This window comes from Porites lutea, chromosome 13 (assembly GCF_958299795.1).
Source record: "Porites lutea chromosome 13, jaPorLute2.1, whole genome shotgun sequence".
Lineage (NCBI taxonomy): Eukaryota > Metazoa > Cnidaria > Anthozoa > Scleractinia > Poritidae > Porites > Porites lutea.
In genome coordinates, this window is record NC_133213.1 from 3892877 (window position 1) to 3917876 (window position 25000).

At 41.3% G+C, this 25000-nt stretch overlaps 2 protein-coding genes across 2 annotated transcripts in view; one reads left to right on the top strand and one right to left on the bottom strand.

Moving 5' to 3' along the window:
* LOC140923164 (tetratricopeptide repeat protein 28-like) overlaps window positions 1-25000 on the top strand; it is a 113021-nt gene that overhangs the window by 4940 nt on the left and 83081 nt on the right. The gene's annotated exons all lie outside the window — the stretch shown is intronic.
* The window catches only part of LOC140923449 (uncharacterized), a 62703-nt gene continuing 40273 nt past the window's right edge, over window positions 2571-25000 (bottom strand). The window contains exons 24-45 of the mRNA XM_073373543.1: window positions 24679-25000; window positions 23465-24433; window positions 22498-22712; window positions 21173-21537; window positions 20577-20655; window positions 20242-20358; window positions 16797-16876; window positions 12306-12526; window positions 11806-11858; window positions 11533-11711; window positions 10736-10820; window positions 10215-10310; window positions 9620-9793; window positions 8453-8769; window positions 7857-7926; window positions 7676-7754; window positions 6962-7098; window positions 6294-6445; window positions 5181-5399; window positions 4589-4652; window positions 4079-4322; window positions 2571-3491 (exon numbers count right to left, since the gene is read on the bottom strand). The exon at window positions 24679-25000 is cut by the window's right edge and continues 162 nt beyond it. Of these exons, the coding sequence (XP_073229644.1) occupies window positions 2848-3491; window positions 4079-4322; window positions 4589-4652; window positions 5181-5399; window positions 6294-6445; window positions 6962-7098; window positions 7676-7754; window positions 7857-7926; window positions 8453-8769; window positions 9620-9793; window positions 10215-10310; window positions 10736-10820; window positions 11533-11711; window positions 11806-11858; window positions 12306-12526; window positions 16797-16876; window positions 20242-20358; window positions 20577-20655; window positions 21173-21537; window positions 22498-22712; window positions 23465-24433; window positions 24679-25000 (4881 nt within the window). The 3' untranslated portion in view covers window positions 2571-2847. The remainder of the gene's footprint in view (window positions 3492-4078; window positions 4323-4588; window positions 4653-5180; window positions 5400-6293; window positions 6446-6961; window positions 7099-7675; window positions 7755-7856; window positions 7927-8452; window positions 8770-9619; window positions 9794-10214; window positions 10311-10735; window positions 10821-11532; window positions 11712-11805; window positions 11859-12305; window positions 12527-16796; window positions 16877-20241; window positions 20359-20576; window positions 20656-21172; window positions 21538-22497; window positions 22713-23464; window positions 24434-24678) is intronic.

The window sequence follows — 25000 nt, forward strand, 5'->3', positions numbered from 1 at the left end:
AATGTTGCGTCCGTTTGCACGGGACCGTAGGGCCTGTTCACATGGAGGCGAGGAACCCCAGGGAGGTGAGATAACCCGCGTTAGTTAACATTAAAATATTGTCGGGGTGTAAATTCTCCGTTACAGTAGAACATTTTAGAGTTTTCTTTGTCTTAAAAACGTGCGTGCTGAGTCTGTAAACTTACGAAAAAAGGTCCTTTTAGTAAAAGGCAAAAAGGTAAAGACGTACACGAGCCAAAGGCCCAAACGGCCGGAGCTTATCCAGGTTTCCTTAGCATGAGGCATATCTAGGAATATTGCTACTCCCCCCTGGACGGGATGCTAGTCCATCGCAGGGTTACCCCACAGCAGCATGTCGCCGGTACCCATTTATACACCTGTGTGAAGAGAGACAAAGTGGAGTAAAGTTCTTTGTCTAAGAAAACAAGGCGACGGGCGTGGCCTGAACCACGGACCTCTTGATACGGAGTTTACCGCTCGGCCACAAAAGCCCCCACAACTGGTCAGAGGCCCCTATCGTACTTATTTTATTTTGGAAAAACTGAACTCGCCTGTTTCTTCGGTGGTTTGCTGTCATAATTCAGCTGTTTTTAGGGCCTATTTTCCGCGCGATTGTTGACGAGATCGATCGCTGAGTTCGATCGGGGAAGAGTACAAAAAAAAAAATCCGTGGGGCTACAGGTAGTAGGAAATTTCTTAAGCCCATCCCCTCGGACAATTTAATGAAAACAAATTTTGAATCCTGTCTAGCCCAGCATTCGACCTCGACAATTGAATGCGAAATAAGGGAGTGCAAGCAGACTGTAGACTAAAGATAAGAACAGACTTTTGTAAATGTTACTTCTTCGAGTACAGAAAATACTTTATACAAAATGATATCAAGAAACATAATTTGTATTGCTATCTATTCTTCTTTAACGTCGGTTGGACGATAGAGTTAAAAACAATATAACTCGTAGTAAACACTAATCACTATGTAGTGTGATATTCTTAACTGCTCCAACACATTACACGTCGACTAATAGTTAATCTGTAAACAAACATCTTGCACCTTGTGCGTGGGGCCTAAAGAAGTCGCTGGCTCGCCTTCAAATAGAATATAGAAATATGCAGGTATAAAATAACATTTGCCCCGCCCCATGTAAGGGAAATCGAATTATAGAATCCGGGGGGAATTTTTGATTGAGGAATCCGCAATCCGAAATCCCGCTAACGACTGGAATCCGGTGCTTACATGGGGCGATTTCTCCCTTGTGCCTCGACTGTTCGCCACTTCTAATTCCTCACTAGCCTCAACGACAGGCGTAATTTAGGCAGACCGACGGAAACAAGAAACACGCACAATCATAGCATGCAAAAAGTCGCTTCCTTTCTAGAAAATGAACTCGTCGATTCTAAAGGCCACAAGAGCCTCGAAGCCATCAACTAGCAGGGACTTTGACGACGTGGTCAATACTCACGTGAATGAGATTTTAGATTAGGGGGCTTAGGGCCTTTTACAAGGAGAGAGGGTTACCCTAGCAAGCGGGTTAAACTTAGCTCTGGTTTAGAAACAAATTTCACGGATAGGGTTACCCTCTCACCCGGGTCAACTTTACCAAATTTACTAACATGTTTCGTCACGCGTAACATTCTTTGTAACGTCCAAGATTTGAAATAAAACTTAAAGTTCTCTACAGAAAACACGTTAAATTCACGAAAAACGGGAAAATATTATCATCGTATACAGAAAATACCTTATATTGTTCAGATGTTTATAATTTAGCTCAGAATATTGAATAGCTCCGTTCAAATTGTCAAGATTACTGGTCACGCATGACGGAGGAAAGTTATCTCGGGTAGGCGAGTTATCCCAAGCAGAGCGTTTACAAGGAAGGTACGGGCAACCCTCTACCACGACGATGACGACAACGTCAAAAACAATAGGTTGAATGACTAAAACAACAGCTCAACACGTGCATCAAGCTTTTTAGTACATTTCTTTGATGTACATACATACATACATCCTTTATTTGATAAAGCAGGTTGAATAAATGGCAGCTATTGCTGATGTGGACCCGCTATCTACTTTACACTATAATGAATTAACATCTAAAAATTTATCCTAATATAAATAATTATAAATAAAAATAATACATAAATAAATGGATAAGCTTAAGATGACTATGTAAAAATAAATATATAAATTGCAATTAAGTTAACTTAGGGCCTGTTTACATGGAGGTGGGGGGCCCCAGATAGGTGAGGTAACATGCGGCGGGTCATCCCACCTATCATGTAAACGTGATCAAATTAAAATGAGAGATTATATGGACAGGTGGGTTACGCCACCTAAGCGGGTTACCTCACCTAACTGGGATCCCCCACCTCCATGTAAACAGGCCCTTAGACTATGCAAATGAAAGATAAAAGGATGACTGATCAAAATGACGAGTAATAAACTAGATATCAATAATATATAAATTCATCACTATTCTTATTGGTTGCAGCAGAGATCGTGCCGAAAGTAATTTGGTCAATGCATTTAGAGAATTTCTTAATGTGCACTGCACGACGTGAAACCTCCTAATGCGTCGTTTTGTCGGGGACGTTAACATACGACAACTAATTGTTCATTCTCGTTTTGAACCTAGATACAAAGTCCTTAACAATTCAACTCCAGGAGAAATGGCATACATTTGACAAATTGAGTAGGTCCAAATAAACGCGATAAAGTTTGAAAGGACGCAAATTTAATTTTTTTGCGACGTCTACTCTGCCGTCGTCGTCGTCGTCATTGCTTAAGCTAACTATTATCTACAGCTCTCCCTTTTTTTCTTAGCCCTGTTCACCCATCCGAACGTTATGTCACCTGGGAGCAAAATCTTCCACTGATATTTTTGCCTTCATTCTCGGCGACAACCCTCTGTCCAGCGGATGCGTTCGTTTGCCTCGTTGCCGAGGAACAGTCGGGAGAGGCAATTCACCTGAGGAGGAATGGGAAGTACTTAATGGTGTGCGCGTACGCGACCGTGCTACAACAGACGATGGCCTCGAGGTAACTGGACGGTTGGTATGTGCAGCACCATACGCACTGAAAGTACGAGAATATAAAGTGTACTGCTCACTCATTCCGCTAAATCGGTTGTAACTAGCGGAACGACTACCAGTACCGGTAGTTTTAGGCCTGATCTGTTCCTTTTTTATTTCCCCTGGAGGCGTCGAGTCTCTTGGAAAGGTAAAGAGATCATCCTTTCGGGTAGAACCATGAAGTCTTTGATACAAAGAATTTAGCTCAACGGACGGCTTTCGAAGACGACCCCGAGAAGTTTCGTCCGCTTCGTCCACTTCGAAAGAACTTGAGTCGAGTTCGTCTTCCTTGTCAAGTTCGCAGTGTGAACAAGTAGGAACTGGGCAAGGTGACGGTTCGACTTGAGAAAATATATGTAGCAGGAGAGATCGAAAAGCTAATGCATCTTGACAACTACATCGGCCATGCCATGATATGTAACCTGCAAATTAACAAACCTATTAATCAGTATTTAAATGTATGAAACTACAACAGTTTTTTTTAAAATAAAGTACACAGTCGTACTCCATATGAAAATGCAATGCAAAGTGAATACGCATTAAATGCAAATGATGCATTGAGTTAAGCCACACTCTTTTAGCAAACTACCGTAAAATTCCGAAAATAAGCCCCGGGGCATATATTTTTCAAAGGCCCTTTTGGAGGGGCTTATATTTGGAGGGGCTAATCTACGGAGGGAAATTTGCGTTTCAAAATCGATTTGGCTAGCCTGGAAGTAAATTTACCGTTTTTGCTTTGTTTTACTTTGTATTTGAGGGAAATTTTCTAAGTACAAGTCCCCGGGGGCCTATATTTGGAGGGGCGATTTAACGGAGGGTTTTTTGCATTACCGGTTTGGGGGGCTTATATTTGGAGGGGCTTATACTTGGAGGGGCTTATTTTCGGAATTTTACGGTATTTCTGAGGAGCATCCTGTCGGGCGTCTTCAAGAGACCAGTATCTCGGAAGCATTTAGACACTTCCGTAAGCCAACTCTCGTGTGATTACAGCACTACTGATCTGGCTTACCTGAACTATCCAACAAAATAATGGTCGGTACTCCAACTAAACCAAACAGCTGACAAACATCCAAGTCGGTTATAACACCACGCCGCGCAGAGCGGCTCCGCTGGCTCTGAAGATAGCAGCCGCAAGTATGCGTCACGGAGTCAACACTTCTGCGCCAGTCTCGCTCGGTCAGCATGCCTGCGAGTGATTGGCGATGAGACGTAACAGTTTCTTCGCTTCGCACGCAGCAGGTGACAAACGAAAACTAGGGAAAAACACAGCATCAAAGAGGCAGCTAATAGAGCAGACTAAAGCTGAAAAGATATATTTCGTAGTCGTAAGGATGCATATGGAGCATATTTTGATTTTCCGCTTTCAACTGCCGTGCCCATATAGTTAATAATTTATTTCTTTGCGGTGAATAAAATTGCTTGTTGCTCTCTTGATAAAATAAATCGTGCTGTATAAATGTTAGGCTGGCATAAATAACAGTGAATAAACAAAACACAATGAGCCTCCAGGCAGACGTACCTTGTCCGCGAATTCCTCCGCAAATCTTAGGAAATACTCTAAAACTTTTTGTGACGATAAACACCTGAAATAACAAGAATAGACAAACACTTTAAAAGATTTCAAAACAACTTATGCGGAAATCCCTGTCAAATGACTCCATTAGGGAATTCGGCTATTCTCGTTAAATCTTACACCCTGAATAACGGTAGTAAGCGGTCGGAAAGTGCTGATTTACATTTTAAGGAAGAGAGATACGATGAAAATTTACGGTGTACAACACTAGATAAATAAAAAAGCCACTCTGAGGTTGGGCGTGTGTACGGGTTGGTTTAGTGCTGAATTGCATTATGGGACTCTTTTAGATACGAAGTTGACCACGTTTCCTAAGTAACCACGTAGTAACCAATACAAGACCAGATAGCGCCCTTAAAAGAATCCCATGATGCGTTTCGACTTAACACTGATCCAATCTAACGCATAACTTCAAAAAGGCCAATGGGAAACTTCTGCGAGAGAAAAAGCTCAGTGGTGCTGAATATCAAACAATTAACTTCGCTGATGTACGACGTTTCAAGGGTAAATCACAGTAGTTATAAAAAATTTACTTTACCATTTCGTCCAAAACAACAAGACAGTCATCTTCTTGATACCAGCAGGTGCCAAAGGTCTCCACAGTCTGCTGAACACGTCTACTACATTGAAGGCCGGGCAAGGGATTCTACGAGACAAGACCCCTCGGGGAATAAACACCCGACAGGAGGTCCTGCCTCTTTGCTTGAGCTCATATGAGTGAGAATCGTCCCAACTGCAGCAGCCAAATCTCGGCCAACTAGAAAGGAAATAGAGATAAAGAAGAACCCGATATAACGAAGTGCCAATGGACTGGGAATGTATCGAGGTCCTGTGCATTAAAAAAGAATATCATTCGATAATTTAACGTGGTTTTCACTATGCAGTTTATCTAAGCCTGCGGGCAAGCTCTCCGGGGCGTTCGGGCGGCGGGGCGGGAAAGGAAGGAGAGCTGCAACTACGTCTCTGGAATTTGAATTGCACCTCCAATTCCCCTGTGGCTTCCCGTCGACTGAGCTGTCAGATTTCCGCCAATCATCATGAAGAGGAAACGAGCGCGAATGTAAACAAACATTGAAAAACTCGTGCCAAGATAATTGACGTCATTACGAAAGTAATCTCCGCCAAAAAGCCTTTTGCATTGACTTTTTTCGATGTAGATGTTCAAATTCCAGAGACGTAGTTGAAAGCTCTACTTCCTTTTCCTGCCCCGCCGCCAGAGCACCCAAGAGAGCTCGCTCGCAGGCTACGTTTATCTCGGATCAAGCGATAACCTTTGGGGAAAGAAAAAATCAGGAACAGGCCCCGGTTGTTCAAACGTTGGATAACGCTATCTACTGGATAAATCTCTGTTTAGCGGATAGGTATTGGGAAAACCAATTGGGTTTTCCACTGGAAAGTGATTTATCCAGTGGATAGCGATTTCCACCTGTCAAACAGCTGGGCCCAGGAGTTAACTGCTACCGACCCTTTGTTTCCAATTTGCATGTAAAACCGTATCAGCTGTTTACTGCCTAAAACGCGCTTGATAAAGGCAAACAATGTCAAAACAGAAGGATGGGCTTTCTCCGCCTTACTTTATCCTCACAAAACCGAACGAAAATGATCACTTACAGAGAAAAGTAAGAAGTACTTTTTTTGTTTCTTAACTCACCTTTCGCCGCGCACGTGTACATCAAAATAACAGAACATTACGAAAGGAAGAAATTCATGACCAGAAAGTTGAACAGGATTAGAGAGGGGACTCGGTCCAACTGGATGATCAGTGAGTGTTTGGACAGCAATAACACGACACGTGACTGGAAGCTGCAGAAGAACAACGAGGCGGTCAGTTTGGAACTATTAGGGAGCTCATTTTAACGAAGTGTTACTGTTATCCAGATTTGTTTATGTTACTCAAACACCAAACTGAATCATGCAACGACGTTTTTCATTTTCGTGTTCACCAACTTTTACTATTCGAAAACTACAGACGCGCAGTTATTAAGATAGTACTTCAATGTACAGATATGAATGGCCTATTACAACCCGACCAATAATAACATAAATTTTCCCTCAGTTGAAAAAACTGTTAGAGACCTTCAGATTCTAAGACGAGAACGACTACCAGGATACGATTTTCCAATTAGAGTGCGCGCGTAAATCACCGTCATTTTGGCGGGAAAACGGGGTAGCCGTCTTATCAAATGTTACAAGTTTTATCATTCTGCGATCAGGAGAGGGCTTAAGTCGAGTTAAATCTCGTTCTCGTTGTCGTCCTTGTCCCCGAATATAAAGGTCTCTATTGTCAGACTAGCCACACAATGCAGATCAATTTCTCACCCTAACGTGGGTTTCTAAAGCAGATCGTGGTAATGGCTCTCCATGAAGTTTACCATCTACAAATACTTGGTAACCGCTCACTACTGCGTCACCATCATCACGTGGTGTTGACCACCTTATAAGGGCAGAAACAGATCCTGGAAATAAAAGGAAAAGAAACGCGCGATTATGTTTACTGAATAAAATTCTTGCAGGGCACTTATGACTTTGACGCTTGCCCTAATGTACTAGTTAACCTCTTCAAGAAAAACCCGGAGGGTTTGACTTTGAAATATTATTTAGTTATTTCTTTCATTTAAAACTGATAAACATTATGTAGAATATAACTGGACTCGAGGACATACGAAGGAACGTACATAGCCTGCGTCTTGGTTAGTAACGTCCGTGAAGCAGCACCGAAATACTTGTTCTGAGCCCTCAAAGAACTCAACGAATTAGCGGACACGCGTTTCGAATTTCTCATCAACCTGACTGGCAAATCGAAAATGGCATTTTTAACAAGCTACACATAGCGCGTACCCAAACCCTGGCACACAATTGGGGGCCTAGAAAGATAATTTTGGCGCTGTTTCGCAGAAGGACTTAACCAAAAGTTTAGTTACGTCCTCTGTGGCAAAGGCTACAAGGAACATAGAAAGTGCACAAGTTGTGCCTTAGTGCTTGTTCTACAATCTTTTTTATAGTTTGGTCAAATCTGCCAGTCTTTTTCATTACCTGTGTATTCTTTGATATCCTCAAGGGCGTCTGCCAGTTCTGAGTCGACTTCTAACAATGAATCAGTAGCCTTAGCAACCTGGAATGGAAAAAAGATTTTTTTAACCCGATAAACTTTCCGAAGGAAGGGGGATGGAGTCTAAAGAAAAAAAACACACATTGTTAAGTCAATTATCGTTACCTGTAAATCTTTAAGTTTTGATCCTTTCACAACAACACTGTTCTCTAACAAATTAACAGCTCTGAGAAACCTGCGGGAAGTAAATAATTGCAAATCATACTTGTCTTAGCAAGGGTAGTATATTGTTCACATCCATAATAGTATGTCAATGTCTTTTTTTTCGCATTAAAATAAAAACCTACCCGGCATGGGGTTAATTCACTGAACAATTTGACTTTTCAAAAACTGTGAACTATAACGGGGGTATTTGCCATAGGAGACCCTCCATAGATAGAGGAAAATTTAAAAAAGGAAAGGGCGCAGGGACTTTTCAAGGTGCAACTCTCTCCAACTTAAAAGATAGCAAAAAAGTCTAATTAAAAGACGCCTCCTTGAAAGCATTGACCATTTTCATTTTTCACACAGAGCAAAATACATCTTGTTTCCTCCCCCCCTCCCCCACGACCCCCGCCGCCCCCGCAAAAAAGCATAACCATCGTTTCCAATTTCTCCTGGGTATTACAGATCGAAGACAATAGTTATGTAACTTTTTTTGGGGGGGGTGGGGAGGAGAATAAGGTGCATTATGCTCTATATGAAAATGGCGAAAACCCTACCTGTCTCTCCTAAGTGACAGCTCACAAATCCTCTCCTCCAGCCTCTGCCTCGCTTCTACGCCTTCTACCTCCAATCTGATTAAAGGCGGCTCAGGAGACACTGCAGCGCGTGTTCTGATTGGCTGAGAGTAAATGGGCTGGGAATCATCTGGTGACAGCTCCACTTTTAGCACGACCCAATAATATGAGTCGGAAGGGACGGGAACAAGTTTGTCTTCCTCAGTATACCATGGGAGTGGGCCATGCTGTATGGTCCCGGCGTTAGTTATGACGTCGTCACTGGTCTCCATGTCCCCTCTGTCCTCCAAATAGTAAACCTGGTTATAGTTTCAAAGTGTTTATACGTCACATCTTAGAAATAAGTTGGACAATTGTATATACGTACATCAGCGGGCAAATTTTTAAAAACCTGTTGAATGAAAACCTAGCCAATACCACTGTTTTAATTATAAATGGAAGATTACTAAGTAGGTACGTCTCGTCATTTTCGTGGTTTTGTGATGCATTTAGTCACAGGATGGTAACTTATTCCTTGGTATGTATTTGGTTAAAAGCGCCCTGCTTAAACTAACAAGATAATGTGATAACCCTATATTGCCTAATATTCAAATTCTTAATATACTATATTGCCTAATTTCAAACCACAGTAGTCTGGGTATGTGTCCGTGTATTATGGTATAAACATCACGAGGCCCACATAGCCAGAAAAAGAGGACAACGAAATTTACAAAATCCTCAAGTTTGACGTTAATCGGGCAAATATTAAACAAGATAAAGCTATTTAAAAAGGTGAAAATTTTCTAAAAGATATATGTATTGCCGAACACATTGTCCAGACGTCTATATACTTCTTTAGTAAATTTAGAATTTTGCAAAGCTGTATGTGCTTTTTCTAACTTTTTCGCACGATGACGTCTTTTTACAACAAAGACCAGAATTCGTTTTTTTCTTTCATATTGAAATTTAGTAATCCCAATAAAGCCTAAATAACAAAAGCCCTAATTTGCACAAAAAGGCAGAACCCTCCAGGATTCTGGTTGCGTTAGGAAAATGACGTCGTCGTGCGAATGGTCTATTCAACGATAAACGAACTAGTACCCAGCTCCCCTTAATTTGAAATTAGTCAATAGCCCCTCAGATGGCTCCTCTATGATCTACACACAGTACCTTATAGCTCTCCACCCTTGCGCTGCCTCTCAGCGTTGGTCTTTCCCATCCAATTCTGATACAGTTGATTTGCTTGGATTGGATCCTTTTGATCAGCGGTTTTTCAGCTCCGGGGCAGGTGACGACCAACGGTTCGGACCAGTCGCTATCACAGGTATCTTTTGTGCTGATGGCCTGAAGTAGACATCACACAAAAGGTATTTAGTATAACCACACTCGGTGGTGACCGTTCATTGCAAGCTAACCTGCGCGAGCAGACGACAATGTGGGCTTTTGTTTCATTTTTTGGGTGGAGAGAAGCGACAACTGGAAATACGGCTGCGCTCGGCCACTAATTGCAAGCAATCTTTTGAGCGCATAACAAATCGTTGAGGAGGCGCGTAAGAGAGAAAAAATGAAGGCACGCGGGTAGAGAGTGCGCGTTGCTCTCATACCGGCGCGGCGCCCACTGCTCTAGTCTCCCTCAGAGCCGTTTTTGTCTCGTCCAATGAGGAGGAGCGCTGCGTGACGCGACAAAAACGGCTGCTAGCGAAACTACTGCTACGCCAGTTTCATTGTGGTAAACAAGTATGATTAGCACTCAAACCCCAACTACCTTGAGATGAAAAGTATACTGTTGACAAGGCTCACAGCCTGTGAACTTGAAGTAACTACAGTCGTCCTCCAACTCTTTTTCCATTTCATCATTCACCTACCGAAAAAAGGAAGAAAATGGTTTTTCAGGTCACTCCTTGTGTTGGTTGATTGATAAGGAAGGTTTTCAGCTAAGACTGGGGGAAAACCCAAAGCTGCTGGCCGGCTGGTAGAGGCTGTCGTTCTGTATATAGTCACGCAATGCTTCTCCGAGAAAAGTTGCGTGACGACAGACAGCTTGTTGGCGGTGTGGAGATCCCAATAATGTCAATGGCAGGAAAAGGAGGCTTCTAGCTTACTGATTTGGTGGGGTCGGGGGGGGGGGGGGGGCTGGTTCGACACAGAGGTGTTCGTTACAGGCACAAGGGTTACTTGAGAGGTGCGCAAAGTCAAAACCTGAGCTTTATGCCTGGTTAAGGGCCTAGTATAATATGCGTATAAGTGAAGTCTGAGAATGTTCTGAACGTGTTCAGTAAGACTTACTTTAAGAAGGTAGTAAACAATTTTTGCATCACCGAAGATTGTTGGCTTCCTCCAATGAACTGTTATGGCAGACTGTAAACAGGACCTATGAAAATCAAATACCATTCTGATGACCAATGGAACTAAATGGGAATCACTTTGAAACTACTCTACCTTCACCTAACAAAGAAACTGAAGAATACCCTCGTTTGATCGAAGTGAGGTAAATAATTAACCCCTAATCTTGTAAACAGGAGAAAACATTCAACGAACACTTCAAAGGCGGGGTGGGGGGGGGGGGGGGGGTTGTTTCATCAACGGGGCTAATCCGTACCAAACCAAAATCTCACGTGTCCAGCCCTTAACTCTCAGTCAGAGCGAATCAAAGGATTGTGGGCTGTGTGAGGTTTATATTTCGAATGGTGGAGCAATGTCATTGGTGGGAACATGGTAACTTGAAAAACCAGAGGAAATTAGTTGGCTTGGTATCCGTAAATATTCGCCCTGATTTGTGAATAAAAGAAAGATTAGCACCAATTATCAACTAGCCCACTATCTGACCAACAAAGCATTTCCGTTATTGACCAGCTTGTTCGGTCAAGATGGTTGGATATTGACTCCAAGTTCTTATATGCGTTTTTTTATGGACCGAGAACTTTTTCTTTTGGGACCAACGCGGGAGATACCGAGCAGGAAGAATGGGTAGCCAATCAGGACACAATATTCGCTCCATCTCGCCTGCTCGTGGATTCACGCATATATCAAAAACAAATTATTGCAAAATATTGATTACGAGAACAGAAAAGTCAATGACTTACTCGACTTGCAGAACGGGTCGTTCAATAGGAGCAGAAGTCTGCACCGTGCACTGCTCAGATCTAGAGACCAGATCACCGCAAGTATTTACTGCCGCCACCACAATAAAGTGACTGGTGCCGGGAATACAGTCATCTATCACGTGACTTTCCTGGGTCAGTGGAAGTGTCATCTCTTGAGTCTAAAATAAATGGCGTGAATTTGGATAGTTAGTGGGGTACTTCGGTAAAACTAATGTGACGTAAATATTGCCTCGCCCAGAGAAATCAAGTTACCTGTGGTTTGAGAACTGAGCTCCATTTGATGATGTAATGGTCAGCGATTTCTTCTGCAAAGGGAAAACAAGTTTAAATACTGTAGTATTTTCTTGGATAAATGCTGGGCCCCGAAAAAAGACCGACACTAAAATTAAAACAGTATTTACTTCGCCTTGCCCGCTCGCTATAACATAGATAGCCTAGAACCTTCTTATGGGGTACGTTTCCCCTTTGAACGCGCGCGATTTCCGATTTCATAGTATGTCAGTAATCCTATTTCAGTCAGTAAAGAGAGTAAGTTGTCACGGCGAGACTGGAAGGTAGGTTTTTCAAAAAAGCAACAAACGAACCGATTTCGTTGCATACGCGTATGTTGCGCTTTTCAGTTAATCTTCCCTGCCATTCAATATTCTACAGGGCAAGAAAGGTCCAGCAACTGGCCACTTGACCGTCGAGCTATCAATTAACAAACAAAACAAAACGAACAAACACATGAATCTTGATTTAAGATTCTTTACCAATATCTTGTGGGTGTGTCCATTCGAATGAGATACTCCTCTTGTTAGTGGACAGGACATGAATACTGATACTAAAAGCAGGTCGTTTGATGCTGCCAGACGGTCTACGGCCCATTGTTCCGTCTTGAGCAACCGGCGTGTACAGTTTCAGCACATTGGAAGGGGGCGAGTCACCATACTGTGGGTCCGTACCCAGGGCAACCAGTGACACACGGTAGGCGCTGTAAAGAAAATATCAGCCTGTTAGATGTAAGATGCAGTTTCTGCGCAGGTTCGCTAGTGGAGCAAGGATTGGAAGAGATGGTTAGTGCGCGGTATTCGTGCTTGAGGTCCCGTGAGTTCGGGCCCCAGATGTGACTTCAAATCCCTGTTTCGCTTCTTTCCTTTCCAAGGGTCACCGGGGAGAGGGGGATAAAATGAGCGCGCGCCGTCGGCCTCAGTTTTAATAGCCAGATTACAACTATCTGATTCGAGTTACTGTAGTAAAATAAGGACCCCTTTTCCCTAAAATTAAGGGCCTATTTACATGGAGGTGGGGGACCCCAGATAGGTGAGATAACACGTAGCAGGTCACCCCACCTATCATGTAAACGTTATCTAATTGAAATGAGAGATTATGTGGACAGGCGGGTTACCACACCTAAGCGGGTTACCTCAACTACCTGGGATCCCCCACCTCCATGTAAACAGGTCCTTAAAAGCCAGACAATGAGTATTCGAGTTACCATAGTAAAATAAGGAGCCCCTAAAAGCCATTTATAAACTTACGCTTTACGCTTTTTAAGCTGTGCACACGAAATGATAACTATCCTTCTATTAACTTATCTATTGTGGAAAACGTTTACGAAAATAACCGTTTGTTTTGCATGCATTTGTACGTCTTTACAAACCTAACTGGACGCGTGCAGACATATCGTGAACTGTACGGGCAATTTTTTTGATTCAAGTCTAACTTAATTCACGGTTTAGTAGACTCAGTGGGTCTCCAAATGTGCATGTAATGTGTTAATTTTAAGTCTATACAGAGTCCTCTATTCTAAGCTGAAAACGGATTGGTGAGGGTTGGCATACTTCAACATGGGTTAGGATTTGGTTTTGTCCGCAAGCAGACCACCCTCTGTTCATGTGGAAAAAACAAGTTATCTGCAATGAGCTGCACAGTTTTCTAATCACCTACGGAAACTTGCAGTACAGGTCTCGTTTAAGCGTATGGTGGAATCCTTTGGTGGGAATTTAATTTAACTGAATTTGGATGTTTTCTTGACTATAGAGACCCGACAATTGTTTTGGTTTCCGTTCGGTTTTTAGCATCAGAGTTAAAGTTGTTTAGTTCAACAGTGGCACCTGTCCGATAGGGTTTATTTTTTGCCGAATTCATTAGCTTATTGAAAACAAACAAGCCACGATGTATACCTCGCGAATATAACCATAAAAAGATTAAAAACAAAACCGAATTTAAGAATAAAAATTAGCGATGAGAGTTTAACACAACGCTTTGATGTCGCCATGACATTATTACCAAGTGGCAAGCTAAAAGAACTAAACTTCGACGTAATTTATTTGGAGTGACAAAATAAACCAGAGAACAAAAGTAACAGGTTTGCAGGTGTAAATGAAAATAAGTTTAACAAACAGTTTTGTCCGGATGGAATCTGATTGTGTGTTTAAGATTGGTTTCTTCGCCTACATAAATTGCATTTCAGAAGAACGACCACGGCTTAGAAACCACAGGCGACCTCAGCTGCAACCTCTTTCGTACTCAAGAAGTGTAATGGCAAAAAAAAAAGAATGACTGATTTATGAAATGATTTTTATTAAGGAGCAAACATGTTATTTTTTTTATCTAGTTTACTTTACTCTTAAATGTTTAACGAAATTTAAATTTATTAAAACGAAAAAAGGAAGAACCTGGAAGCTATCTTTTCCAGCCTTTTTCATTGTGTTTGACAACTAAAAATCTAGATCAAAGTTTAATTTCCCCACAGTGAAACTGCTAAGACACTTTAAACAAGCAAGCTACTGTAACAGTGTGAAACAATTAAAATTCATGTTGACAACTGGCAAAAAATAAAAAGCATCTTAATTCAAGTGAATGTCGACTGCTGAGTGATATTTTATCATTTATTTTCACATGGAGACTTACGATATGGTTTGAGTTTTCTAAAAATAGCAGAATATTGCTGAGAAGTTAGGAAAATCGACGAGCAGTTTTATATAGTATTCAATAATATTAAACGAAATGGGACTTTAAAGACAAAACCCATTAACACTGAAACAGGTGTCTCGTTCAGGACACGGTGGAGAAGCTGGCTAACACGTAAATCGCGAGATGGAAAGTAATTAGTGCACATTGACCGACAAGCGCATAAAAAAAAACAAAACTGCTTACATCGAGTTGACTTCAAAAGACTCGCAATAACGTTAAACTCGCTTCCTTTAAAGAAATCTGAAGTAGAATATCCGGCGAAAAGAACATAATACGATACGTTACAACAATATGCTTCGTTATCCATATAATCGCGTGAAACTCGTCTTCGCGCTTAGTTGCTAAGAAGCAACAAAAATCCCAAGAAGCGCTTTAGAAAGGTAAAACTAGTTAATACAGTTAGCTCATGTCTACGGATTACCAAAATCAACATTCAACAGAAATTCCAAAGGTTAAAAATACTGAGAATAAATAGTACCACATGAAAATTACTACCGAAGAAGTTTCATTTGAATGAGAGCAATGTAAGGCTTCGTTTGCCACTTGTAAGAACTGCCGAGCTACCGTTATGTAGTTATATATTTAAGAGCGAACGGTGTGGAAATGATGATCGGAAATTCGCTAGGCCCGATAAAAGTTCAATATCGAATCACCTTAGAACTGATCAACTTACGTTTTTCCGGCGAAACATTCTCCGATTCTGAAGGTTTTCAGTAGATTCAATAAACTAACTTGATTTTTTGACTCCTCAAAACAGACATTTCCACAGAATTAAGGATGAATCGCTTGGCCTGTCATTTATCCAGTTCGATCCAGTGATCTCTGTCGGCGTTGCACAGAAATTAGAAACTCAAAAATAACCGGAGACGATTTTAATTCTCAAGAGATGAAACGTCACAAAACAAAACATAACGAATAAATGAATTTGTTGTCAAAGCAACGATATTTAACAATTTTCGTTTCCTTCAATTATCTGTTCCCCACGGTACGACAACAATGAGTTTCATATCAAGCCACAAGCAATCAATTTAAATAACCCACTTGTTTTAAGACAATAGAGAGTTGAGTAAATCAAAGACTATAAAAAACCAATACTCTTGACAAATATTAGAGCGTTGAAAAAAAATATTTACCGTGAGACACTTTATTTGTTCTTGTGCCTTTTTAAATTTTTGCCTTTCTTCGTTTTGTTTTTCATTTTCTTCACTAGATAAAAAGGTTTCCACAACAGCAGCAACAACAACAACAAAACTTTGCGAAAAATTATCCGGAACAAATTTCATTTGAATACATAAACAGGAGAACCTTAGATATTAGCATCTTAGATATTAGTTATTAGTATCTCAGATATTAGAACCTTAGATATCAGTACCTTAATATCAGAGATATTATTAGGTAGTTATTTATTAGAACTAGAATTTAGAGATTAAATTAGAATTAGAATTTACAATATATTATTAGAGTTCTATATATATGATACAGCCTCCGAAATTAGTAAGGCACTATGCCTGAGCTATAAGACATGAGACTTTAATAAAGTTCGTTATTATTATTATTAGCCTTGTATATAGAGTGTCAGTACAATTCATAAGGAATACCAAACAATTATTGTAGGAATACACTATTTCAGTGGTTGGACATTAGTATGCGGTTCTGTTGCCTCTCCAGCCATTCTTTGGCCTTCTTAAAACATGAAGAAAAACCAATGCGGGCCTGCAAAACCCATTTTTAAAATATGAAACTCAAGAACACCTTTGGACCGTTTTGAGATTTAAATCGCGACCTCAGAATAAGAACGTCCAGTTCTCGCTTAACCTCAACTTATTAACTGAGGCAATGTTATCTCTTGTAATGACTTCTTCAGGTAAAGTTTGATCGATATGGAATTCCAGTGAGATAAGCGAGTTTTTAATCTTTATTCTTTTATAGCGTTAGGTGTGAAAATGATCTTGTCCTCTCGAAAAGTACGCATAAATTTAACTCCCAGAATCATTGCTACACCTAAATATGACAAAAGGATGCCCTTTCTCACTGTAATTCTTTTTCAACCAAATTCAGACGGGAATTCGTCCAGAAAGGTACGCGTTTGAGAGAACAATTAGACTTGTGCCCCTAAGCTTGTTTACAGACCATCTCTTCTCTCTTTAGAGATCGTCGCATGAGAAAAAACCGCCGGGGTGCACGATGCTACGCTCGTGGCTTTTCAAAAAGAAAGAGAAAACAAAGTCTGCGTACAGGCTATGTGCCGCTTATCGGTAAAATCATGGTTTATTGTGGTGACATACCTAGACGACTGGCAATGGATGGTAACCCTTCGTTGTCTCTTATCCACCAATCTCTCCAAGCGACGGTCATTGAGGTACACCTAAGAAAACGACAAGTATGTGCCGATATTAATAATTATAAAATAACTGAGATAGTACGCGTGATCTGATTGGTCAAAAACCTATGGTTTATTATACCGGTAAACCCATAGAAAAAGGCATCCGGACCACGAGCCATAAACAAAACCGGCTATTGATCTACAAACAATGATTTTAGAAAGGCTAAAAACAGAACAAGTTACTTACCCAGCCCTTCTTAATAACAAAAGCGTTGGTTTCCACATTTTATTACTGCTAGAGCTTTAGAAGTAATAAAGTACAAAGCTGGAAAGCAGTTTACATTTCACGACGAATGCCAAATCGCAGAGAAAGACAACAACTGTGTGAATTTCTGGTGTAGAAAGTCTCCAGGAAAACTTAACCATGTGCCAACCAGCAACAAAACGGATAGTTTTAGCATTCTTGATTTATTTTGTGTCAAAATTAAATTCCTTAATGAAAGAAATTGTTCCAAAAAGAGATCTCTGATCAAGATATGGTACAAAATCGGCCGCTGTAGGTTGTAAACAAGCTGCCAACGATGATGAAAGATGTCAGAGTTTCGGCTGGTTTTTTCCAACATTTGCACAAATCATTCGGTGATATCGATGCCATAACCTTCCTCAAACCACCTGACTTTACAAATCGACAAATATTAACGCCAATATGTGGCTATGGCAAAGAAACCTTTCTCCACCTCTGACATATTTCCATCGGTCGCTGTACGTGCATATAAAGTTACATGCGACAACTTCGCAAATGCAGCCACGTCGTTACCGCAGCATTTCTTAATCATAATAAAGTCCAGAAAACAGATCTTAAACCACTGCGGCTTGTAAAATGTGAATCAAGTGTTCCATTACAATAGCTGCCAGTTCTGTCTGTAAGCACGAAATTCTTACGGATCGACTCAGCAAAAGACAGTTGCGTACAGTCTGATATTCAATTAATTATAATTTCTACTTCTGTAGTAAACAAACCATGAACGTATTCTTTCATTGTACGTTCGCATGAATAAATGTTGACTTTTCCTGTAAAACAGCTTTCATAAGTTATTTAAGCAATAGACCACACTTTCTATGGGTTTACCGGCGTGATAACCCACGCGGGATGTTGGGAGAACACGAGAAAAGCTTGTAAATCACTCGCCTTCGGCTCGTGATTTACAAGCTTTTCTCGTGTTCTCCCAACATCCCGCGTGGGTTATCACGCCGGTAAACGCATAGAAATTGTGGTCTATTGCTTTTATAAAATAACTTTGGTAGAATGGAGTCTTTTAGGTAAAAAAAAATGCTTTTAGTACCGTGATCAAGTCATGTCTTCTCTCTAAAGTCATCATAAGCCAATCATGACTCACGATTTAATAGCGCTGAACTTTCTCAAAACTCAGTTCAGTCAAACAACAAACAACAGCACTTCAAAACATGAGTTTTTGCACTCATTACATGATAACTTATGAAAGCTGCTTTACAGGAAAAGTCAACACATATTCATGCGAACGTACAATGAAAGAATACGTTCATGGTTTGTTTACTACAGAAGTAGAAATTAATTGAACATCGGACTGTACGCAGCTGTATTTTGTTGAGTCGATCCGTAAAAATTTCGTGCTTACAGACGGAACTGGCAGCTATTGTAATGGAGGACTTCATTCACTTTTTACAAGCCGCAGTGGTTTAAGATCCGTTTTCTGGACTTTATTATGATCAAGAAATGCAGCGGTAACGACGTGGCTGCATTTGCTAAGTTGTCGGATGTAACTTTATATGCACGTACAGCGACCGATGGAAATATGTCAGTGGTGAAGAAGGTTTCTTTGCCGTAGCCACATATTGGCGCTAATATTTGTCGATTTGTGGAGTCAGATGGTTTGAGGTAGGTTATGGCATCGATATCACCGAATAATTTGTGCAAATGTTGGAAAAAACCAGCCCGAAACTCTGACATCTTTCATCATCGTTGCTGCATCGTTGGCAGCTTGTTTACAACCTACAGCGGCCGATTTTGTACCATATCTTGATCAGAGATCTCTTTTTTTGGAACAATTTCTTTCATTAAGGAATTTAATTTTGACATAAAATAAATCAAGAATGCTAAAACTATCCCGTTTTGTTGCTGGTTGGCACATGGTTAAGTTTTCCTAGAGACTTTCTACACCAGAAATTCACACAGTTGATGTCTTCCTCTGCGATTTGGCATCGTCGTGAAATGTAAACTGCTTTCCAGCTTTGTACTTTACAACTTCTAAAGCTATGGCAGTCGCGAATTGTGACCCTCAGTAATAAAATGTGGAAACCAACGCTTTTAATATTAAGAAGGGCTGCGGTAAGTAACTTGTTCTGTTTTTTAGCCTTTCCAAAATCGTTGTTTGCAGATCAATAGCCGGTTTTGTTTATGGCTCGTGGTCCGGATGCCTTTTTCTATGGGTTTACCGGTATAATAAACCATAGGTTTTTGACCAATCAGATCACGCGTACTATCTCAGTTATTTTATAACATGTAATGAGCGCAAAATCGTGTTTTGAAGTGCTGCTGTTTGCTGTTTGACTGAACAGAGTTTTGAGTCAGCGCTATTAAATCGCGAGTCATGATTGGCTTATGATGACTTTAGAGAGAAGACATGACTTGATCACGGTACTAAAACCATATTTTTTACCTAAAAGACTCCATTCTACTAAAAGTTATTTTATAAAAGCAATAGACCACACTTTCTATGGGTTTACCGGCGTGATAACCCACGCGGGATGTTGGGAGAACACTCGAAAAGCTTGTAAAATCACTCGCCTTCGGCTCGTGATTTACAAGCTTTTCTCGTGTTCTCCCAACATCCCGCGTGGGTTATCACGCCGGTAAACGCATAGAAAGTGTGGTCTATTGCTTAATTACACTTTTGAGTGGAAAAATGATGGGTTGGAGTCATTGACAAGGATTCTTTTGTCACGGTCTGAAGTAAAATTAACCAATTCTTCACTGTTATCCGTTACTAACAGGGTCCTAGATTACAATGAGGCGAATCTCAAGTATTGCTGTATGACGGAAGGCCATTATCCCGAGGGTCTTTTCTTGTCGTTTTCGAAAATGGAGGGGACCAGTTTTGAACAAACCGGGGAGCCCCTCCCAACGAGGTTGCGCCACCAGAGTTTAGAAAAAAATCGTTACAAAATATTTTGACCCTCACAACGCCTTGGTCGTTCCGGAGCCGAGCCGTTTGCATGCGATGCTGATCTGAAGGGCATGATGACATGATGAGTGAATTAATGGAGGCTCTTGAGGGACTTGACTCGCCGTCAGCAATGAAATCATGACATGCAAGCATCCTTGTAGAAGACAATTAAGAGTTGTTAAAAATAAATTAATTCCAACTCACCTGATATGCCCGGATCTTAACATTCCCATATGTTCGAGGTTCATTCCATTCAATAGTGAGTTGATAAGGAGACAAAGTTCGACACCAGATCCACGGTGACGCGGGTGGCCCTGGGGTCTAATTGAATGTTGTTGATGGGTAAAACAAAAAACGATAAGCAAAGAACAAAAGAATTACAAACTACCAAAACCTACAGTCAAATCATGGCTTTGGAAGACGGACATGCTGGAGGTTTCTGCGTTTTAGAGAGTCAAGAAAGGGAAAGGAAAAAAAGTTGAGTTTTACTTTCTTTAGGGTTGAGTTTCAGCAAAGTCGAAGCAAAATCGTGCGCTTACCTGGCAATGAAGTGGTCCAAATGAAGCTTCAACTTCATTGTGAAGGTCAAGTATTTCCAGGTAAATTGTGTATACAGAGCTGCTTAAAAAAACAGAAATAGAATAGAAACGGAAGTTATGTTAATACAATTGTATTGAATTGAAAAGGCCTAGTAAGGCTACTAAGATTGCTTAAATGACTGCTTCTACAGGTATTCTTGGATAAAACTTATCTTAAGAACACGAGAAAATATTTTATTTTATTAATACTACGGAAAATTCTACGTATTAATGCAACGGCAACTTAAGAAGCAATTTCAAAGGGCCCACATTAACATGAGAGATAAAATACAAAACCGAGTAATCCTCAATCCTGACTAAGGCAAAACTAGAAATTTTGGACCAACTTAGGTTTCTGGGAAACTGCCCACCTACCCCTCCCCCAAGCCATCATTATGTTAGCTTAGGGGAGGGGTAGGTGGGCAATTTCCCAGAAACCTAAATTAATTTGAAATTTTCTCATCAATACTCACGAAATCAGTCGGCTTTGTACATGCAAGATGTGGGTCTATCAAGAACGAGACTTTTTAATTCACTTTTTTCCCCCAATATCTTACCTCGGCGAAACAGGCCATATTTCATATCGACTTGCATCAACTGGCAGAAACAGTTCGTTTTTGTCTCTGCACTCACTCGTATACCACACCAGCCGGTACCCCCTCACCTCCCCGGACAGATCGTTCACGTTCCACTCGACCACTAGTCCACCCTCCTCGTCACCATTTTCGCTACACGGGCTATCCCACAAGGAACCCGCGGGCTTGTTAGCACAGAACTTTGCGCTTAAACAAACGCCCCATTCTTGGCGCGGTAAATTTACGTCCACGTGATTCGAGGCGGCTTCTTCAAAACAATCTGACACGGACTTCGTGATGTCTTCGTCTGTGTCTGTGTCACTTATGGCAGAGTCAGGGCGTTCGCTCTAGTGAACAAAGAGAGGTAAATTTAACTTAAGTAAAGTAAATAATTAATAAAAATAAATTTAGCAAATAAAGTCAACTCTCTCTAAGACGGCGCCTTTTGTGACGTCACAAAGTGTCCCTCTTAGAGTGATGCATGTCTGTCTCAGTTTTAAGAGAGTCAAATCAAAGGAATCAAAACAGGGACCAACTCTAGGTGCCTGTTAAGAGAATGAATGAATGAATAAATGAAGAAAAGAAAAAATATAATAGCGACCCTTTGTCTAAGCGGAGATTCCATGGGTGGTGAAGATAATCACTCATGAATCAAGGTTCATGCTTCCAACGCAATTCACTCCTCACCCGCACCCGCCCCCCCCCCCCCCCGCCGTCCATGAAAAAGCGACCTACCCTCTTTCTGATCAGCTAATAGCCCCATTACAGAATGACGTTATTTTAATACTACTACCGCCAGAATTCTTCATGGTTTTGTTTCTTGTGCAATTCAGGGCTTTTGTCATTTAAACCTTGCGAAGATTAACAAATTACAACTTGAAAAGCAACAACGAAGTCGATTCTAGTAGTGATGGTGGTAGTCAAATGACGCCAATTTTTTTGTGCAAATTGCGTGTTGGATGGCGCTTAAAGACGGTAATATTTTCTCACTCGGGCCATCCACAAACCATGCCTGATGTTAATAAGATATGGAAGCCTCAGCCCTAGGTGGTAGGAGCGGGTAGAGAGCTAGTTCATTGCTGTGGAGGGGTGGGGAGGGTACTGAAGAAATGTACGAAACACCAAAAACACTGAGTACGCTACTGGGAAGAGAAACTGATCTTAGACTTAAGTAAGAATCCCACAATGCACAGACACGTATAGGATAGCCAAGGGCTATACGAGGACTACTTGTGTTACGTTATATTATAGAGTTTAAGGGTATTTTAATGCGGAGCCCTCAGCGAGAACACGTATAAAACCTGCACCTTTCTTTGACTGGCATGCTGTTTCTCAGGACAAGTAATGGCCACCACCACACAAGTGTACTTCATTCCAGACTTGCATTTCTTTAGAGTGATACTTGTCTTGTTAGCAGCGAGTCTAGCGTAGACACGCCCGTTCACTTCCACGCGGAAACCTTTCAAATGACGCACGCGGCCACGTGCAGGGTCCTCACCCAAGGAACTCTGTGAATTCACGACTACAGTGTATAAAACAGACAGGGTAATTTTTTTAAAAAAAAGATATATGTCCCACCAGGTTACCGTGTCAGTCGGATAAACCAGCATACATTATCACAGTATTGACTTTTAGTCTCTTAGAATGCTATCCCGATTTTTCACCATCATAGTCTTTTGCATCAGATCTTTTCGATCACTATGTGGGCAATGGAAAAAATCAGTTGGATTTTGTTCAATAATTGGTTGCTATAGTGCATTTAAACAGGGTAATTAAATATATATGCTAAATAACCAGTTGACTGCGAAGGGAAAGTGCTTCGATGTCTTTTTTCACCCAAGTCGAAAATTACATACACTTACTGTTTTCCGCAGGTTTTGGTCTCTCTATTCCCAAACAGCATCACGAGTTCGCCGTTATCTATTTAAAAAGCTCAACGCTCGCACAAAACTCTTAAGAACCGTAAATTCATGAAAATAATAAAAAAATGCACTTTATTTGAGTGTCAATGTGTTTAGTACGAAAATACTAATAGGGGACAATCTTGGAGACGGGACCACCGCTTCACGTGGTCATCCGAGGCACGCGAAGGTCAAGCCGCTTGCAGTGCAAAAGCAGTTCCTTCATTTCTCAGTTATTTTAAGACCCTGAGTATTGGTCTGGTCCTGGAAACCGAACCCGCGACCTCCCGCTCTGCAGTTAAGCTGTCTACCGACTGAGCTAATTCAGCCGCGGTTAAAACCCTTACATATCTAATGACCTCAACAATCTTACCAGGAATAATGAGCAGCGGTTTATTCCAAGAGAGATGGATCTGTGTTGAGGTAAATCCGCTGACAATCAGCACAGGTGGCTCAAGCGGTGCAGTGGTACAAACTAAAAGGGGTTGAGACAGATACAACCGCTGAATTTCCGGCATTCTCTCACTCAAGGCACTGCTAGTGGCTGAGTTTACTTCGCTACCATCGCTTTCAAAGTCTTTATCATATGAATAATCTCCGAAACCAACAACGGTTTCCAGCATGATCTTGTAAACAGTGCCCGGTTCAAGTCCTTGCACTTCTGCATGACAGATTTCACTTCCAACAGTCAGTTTATCCCCAAGGTCCCTCCTCTGCCCCACGAGACCACGTGACCGCTTACGTAGCTGTCTGGTTTGCACGTAGTGTACAACATAGCCCTGGATGAAAGACATCCCATAAGCCATGGCGGGTTGCCAACTTATAGCGATAGAAGTCGGTGATCGCGATTGTAAGTGCAAATTCTCAGCGGTTTCGATGCCGTTTGTCCACGCAGAGAGGCACGCAGCAGAGTTAGAATCATTCCCATGCACTTCAACTAAATCATCTTCAGTTAAAGCTCTTAAAACAAAATTGTACTCCGTCTTTGGGACTAAGCAATCAAAGGAAAAAACACACGTCTCCCCTGAAACCTGAAAGCTTCGGCCTTCGTCAGTACAATCTGGATCTTTTCTTCTTATGTTGAGATGGATAGCTGCAACAGGAATTCCATACTGAATAGGAATCTCCCACGCTAGTTTTATACTATTCTCTGTGGATGTAACGACGCTTACGTCCGTTGGGGGACCTGGCAATGTGCCTGTCTTGAAGGAGATGGTCCGGGACTGAGTAATATTGATCGGGTGTTCCTCGTAGTTGTCGTCATTGATGTGTGGTGCAACGCATTGAAGCAGCAAATGATACTCTGTTTCGGGCTCAAGGTTGGTAATGGTGAAAGGTTTCTCTACAAAAATAGAAACAAAGATCATGTAGAATACCTACAAAAAGAAATCTTGTCGAATACCAGAAAACCTTTTTTGCAATCAACGCCTCCCGAGCCTATACTTAAAATTAAGTGACTTGATTGGCTGTTGACCCTACGAAAGCCTCGCGGTAAAAACAAAAAGTACTTGCAAATACTAGCCAGCAAAGACAGGGCGCGTATAGCAAGCATTCTTGCGCAAGCACTATTCGCTATAATCATTTTACCTGTTACAATCTGTTTACTTACGCACTCTTCTGCCGATGACTTCCAGCATAATAAAGTTAGAACCTTGGGCTCAATTGAGCGGTCAGTGGAATCATCCAGAGACCACGTGACTGAGGCAGATCTACATCCCAGCTTTACCAATTCAAGAGATGAAACACCCCTCACTACATTGGAATACTGAATTACAAGAGGCGGTCCAGTTGAACATGCGTACTGCTTTGTTTCGTCCGTTGACCTCTTGGACCGAAGGCTCGAACTACTTTCGATCCCGCTATCTGGTTGTTCATAACGTGACGAAAAATGCTGTAATTTGGCGCTCTC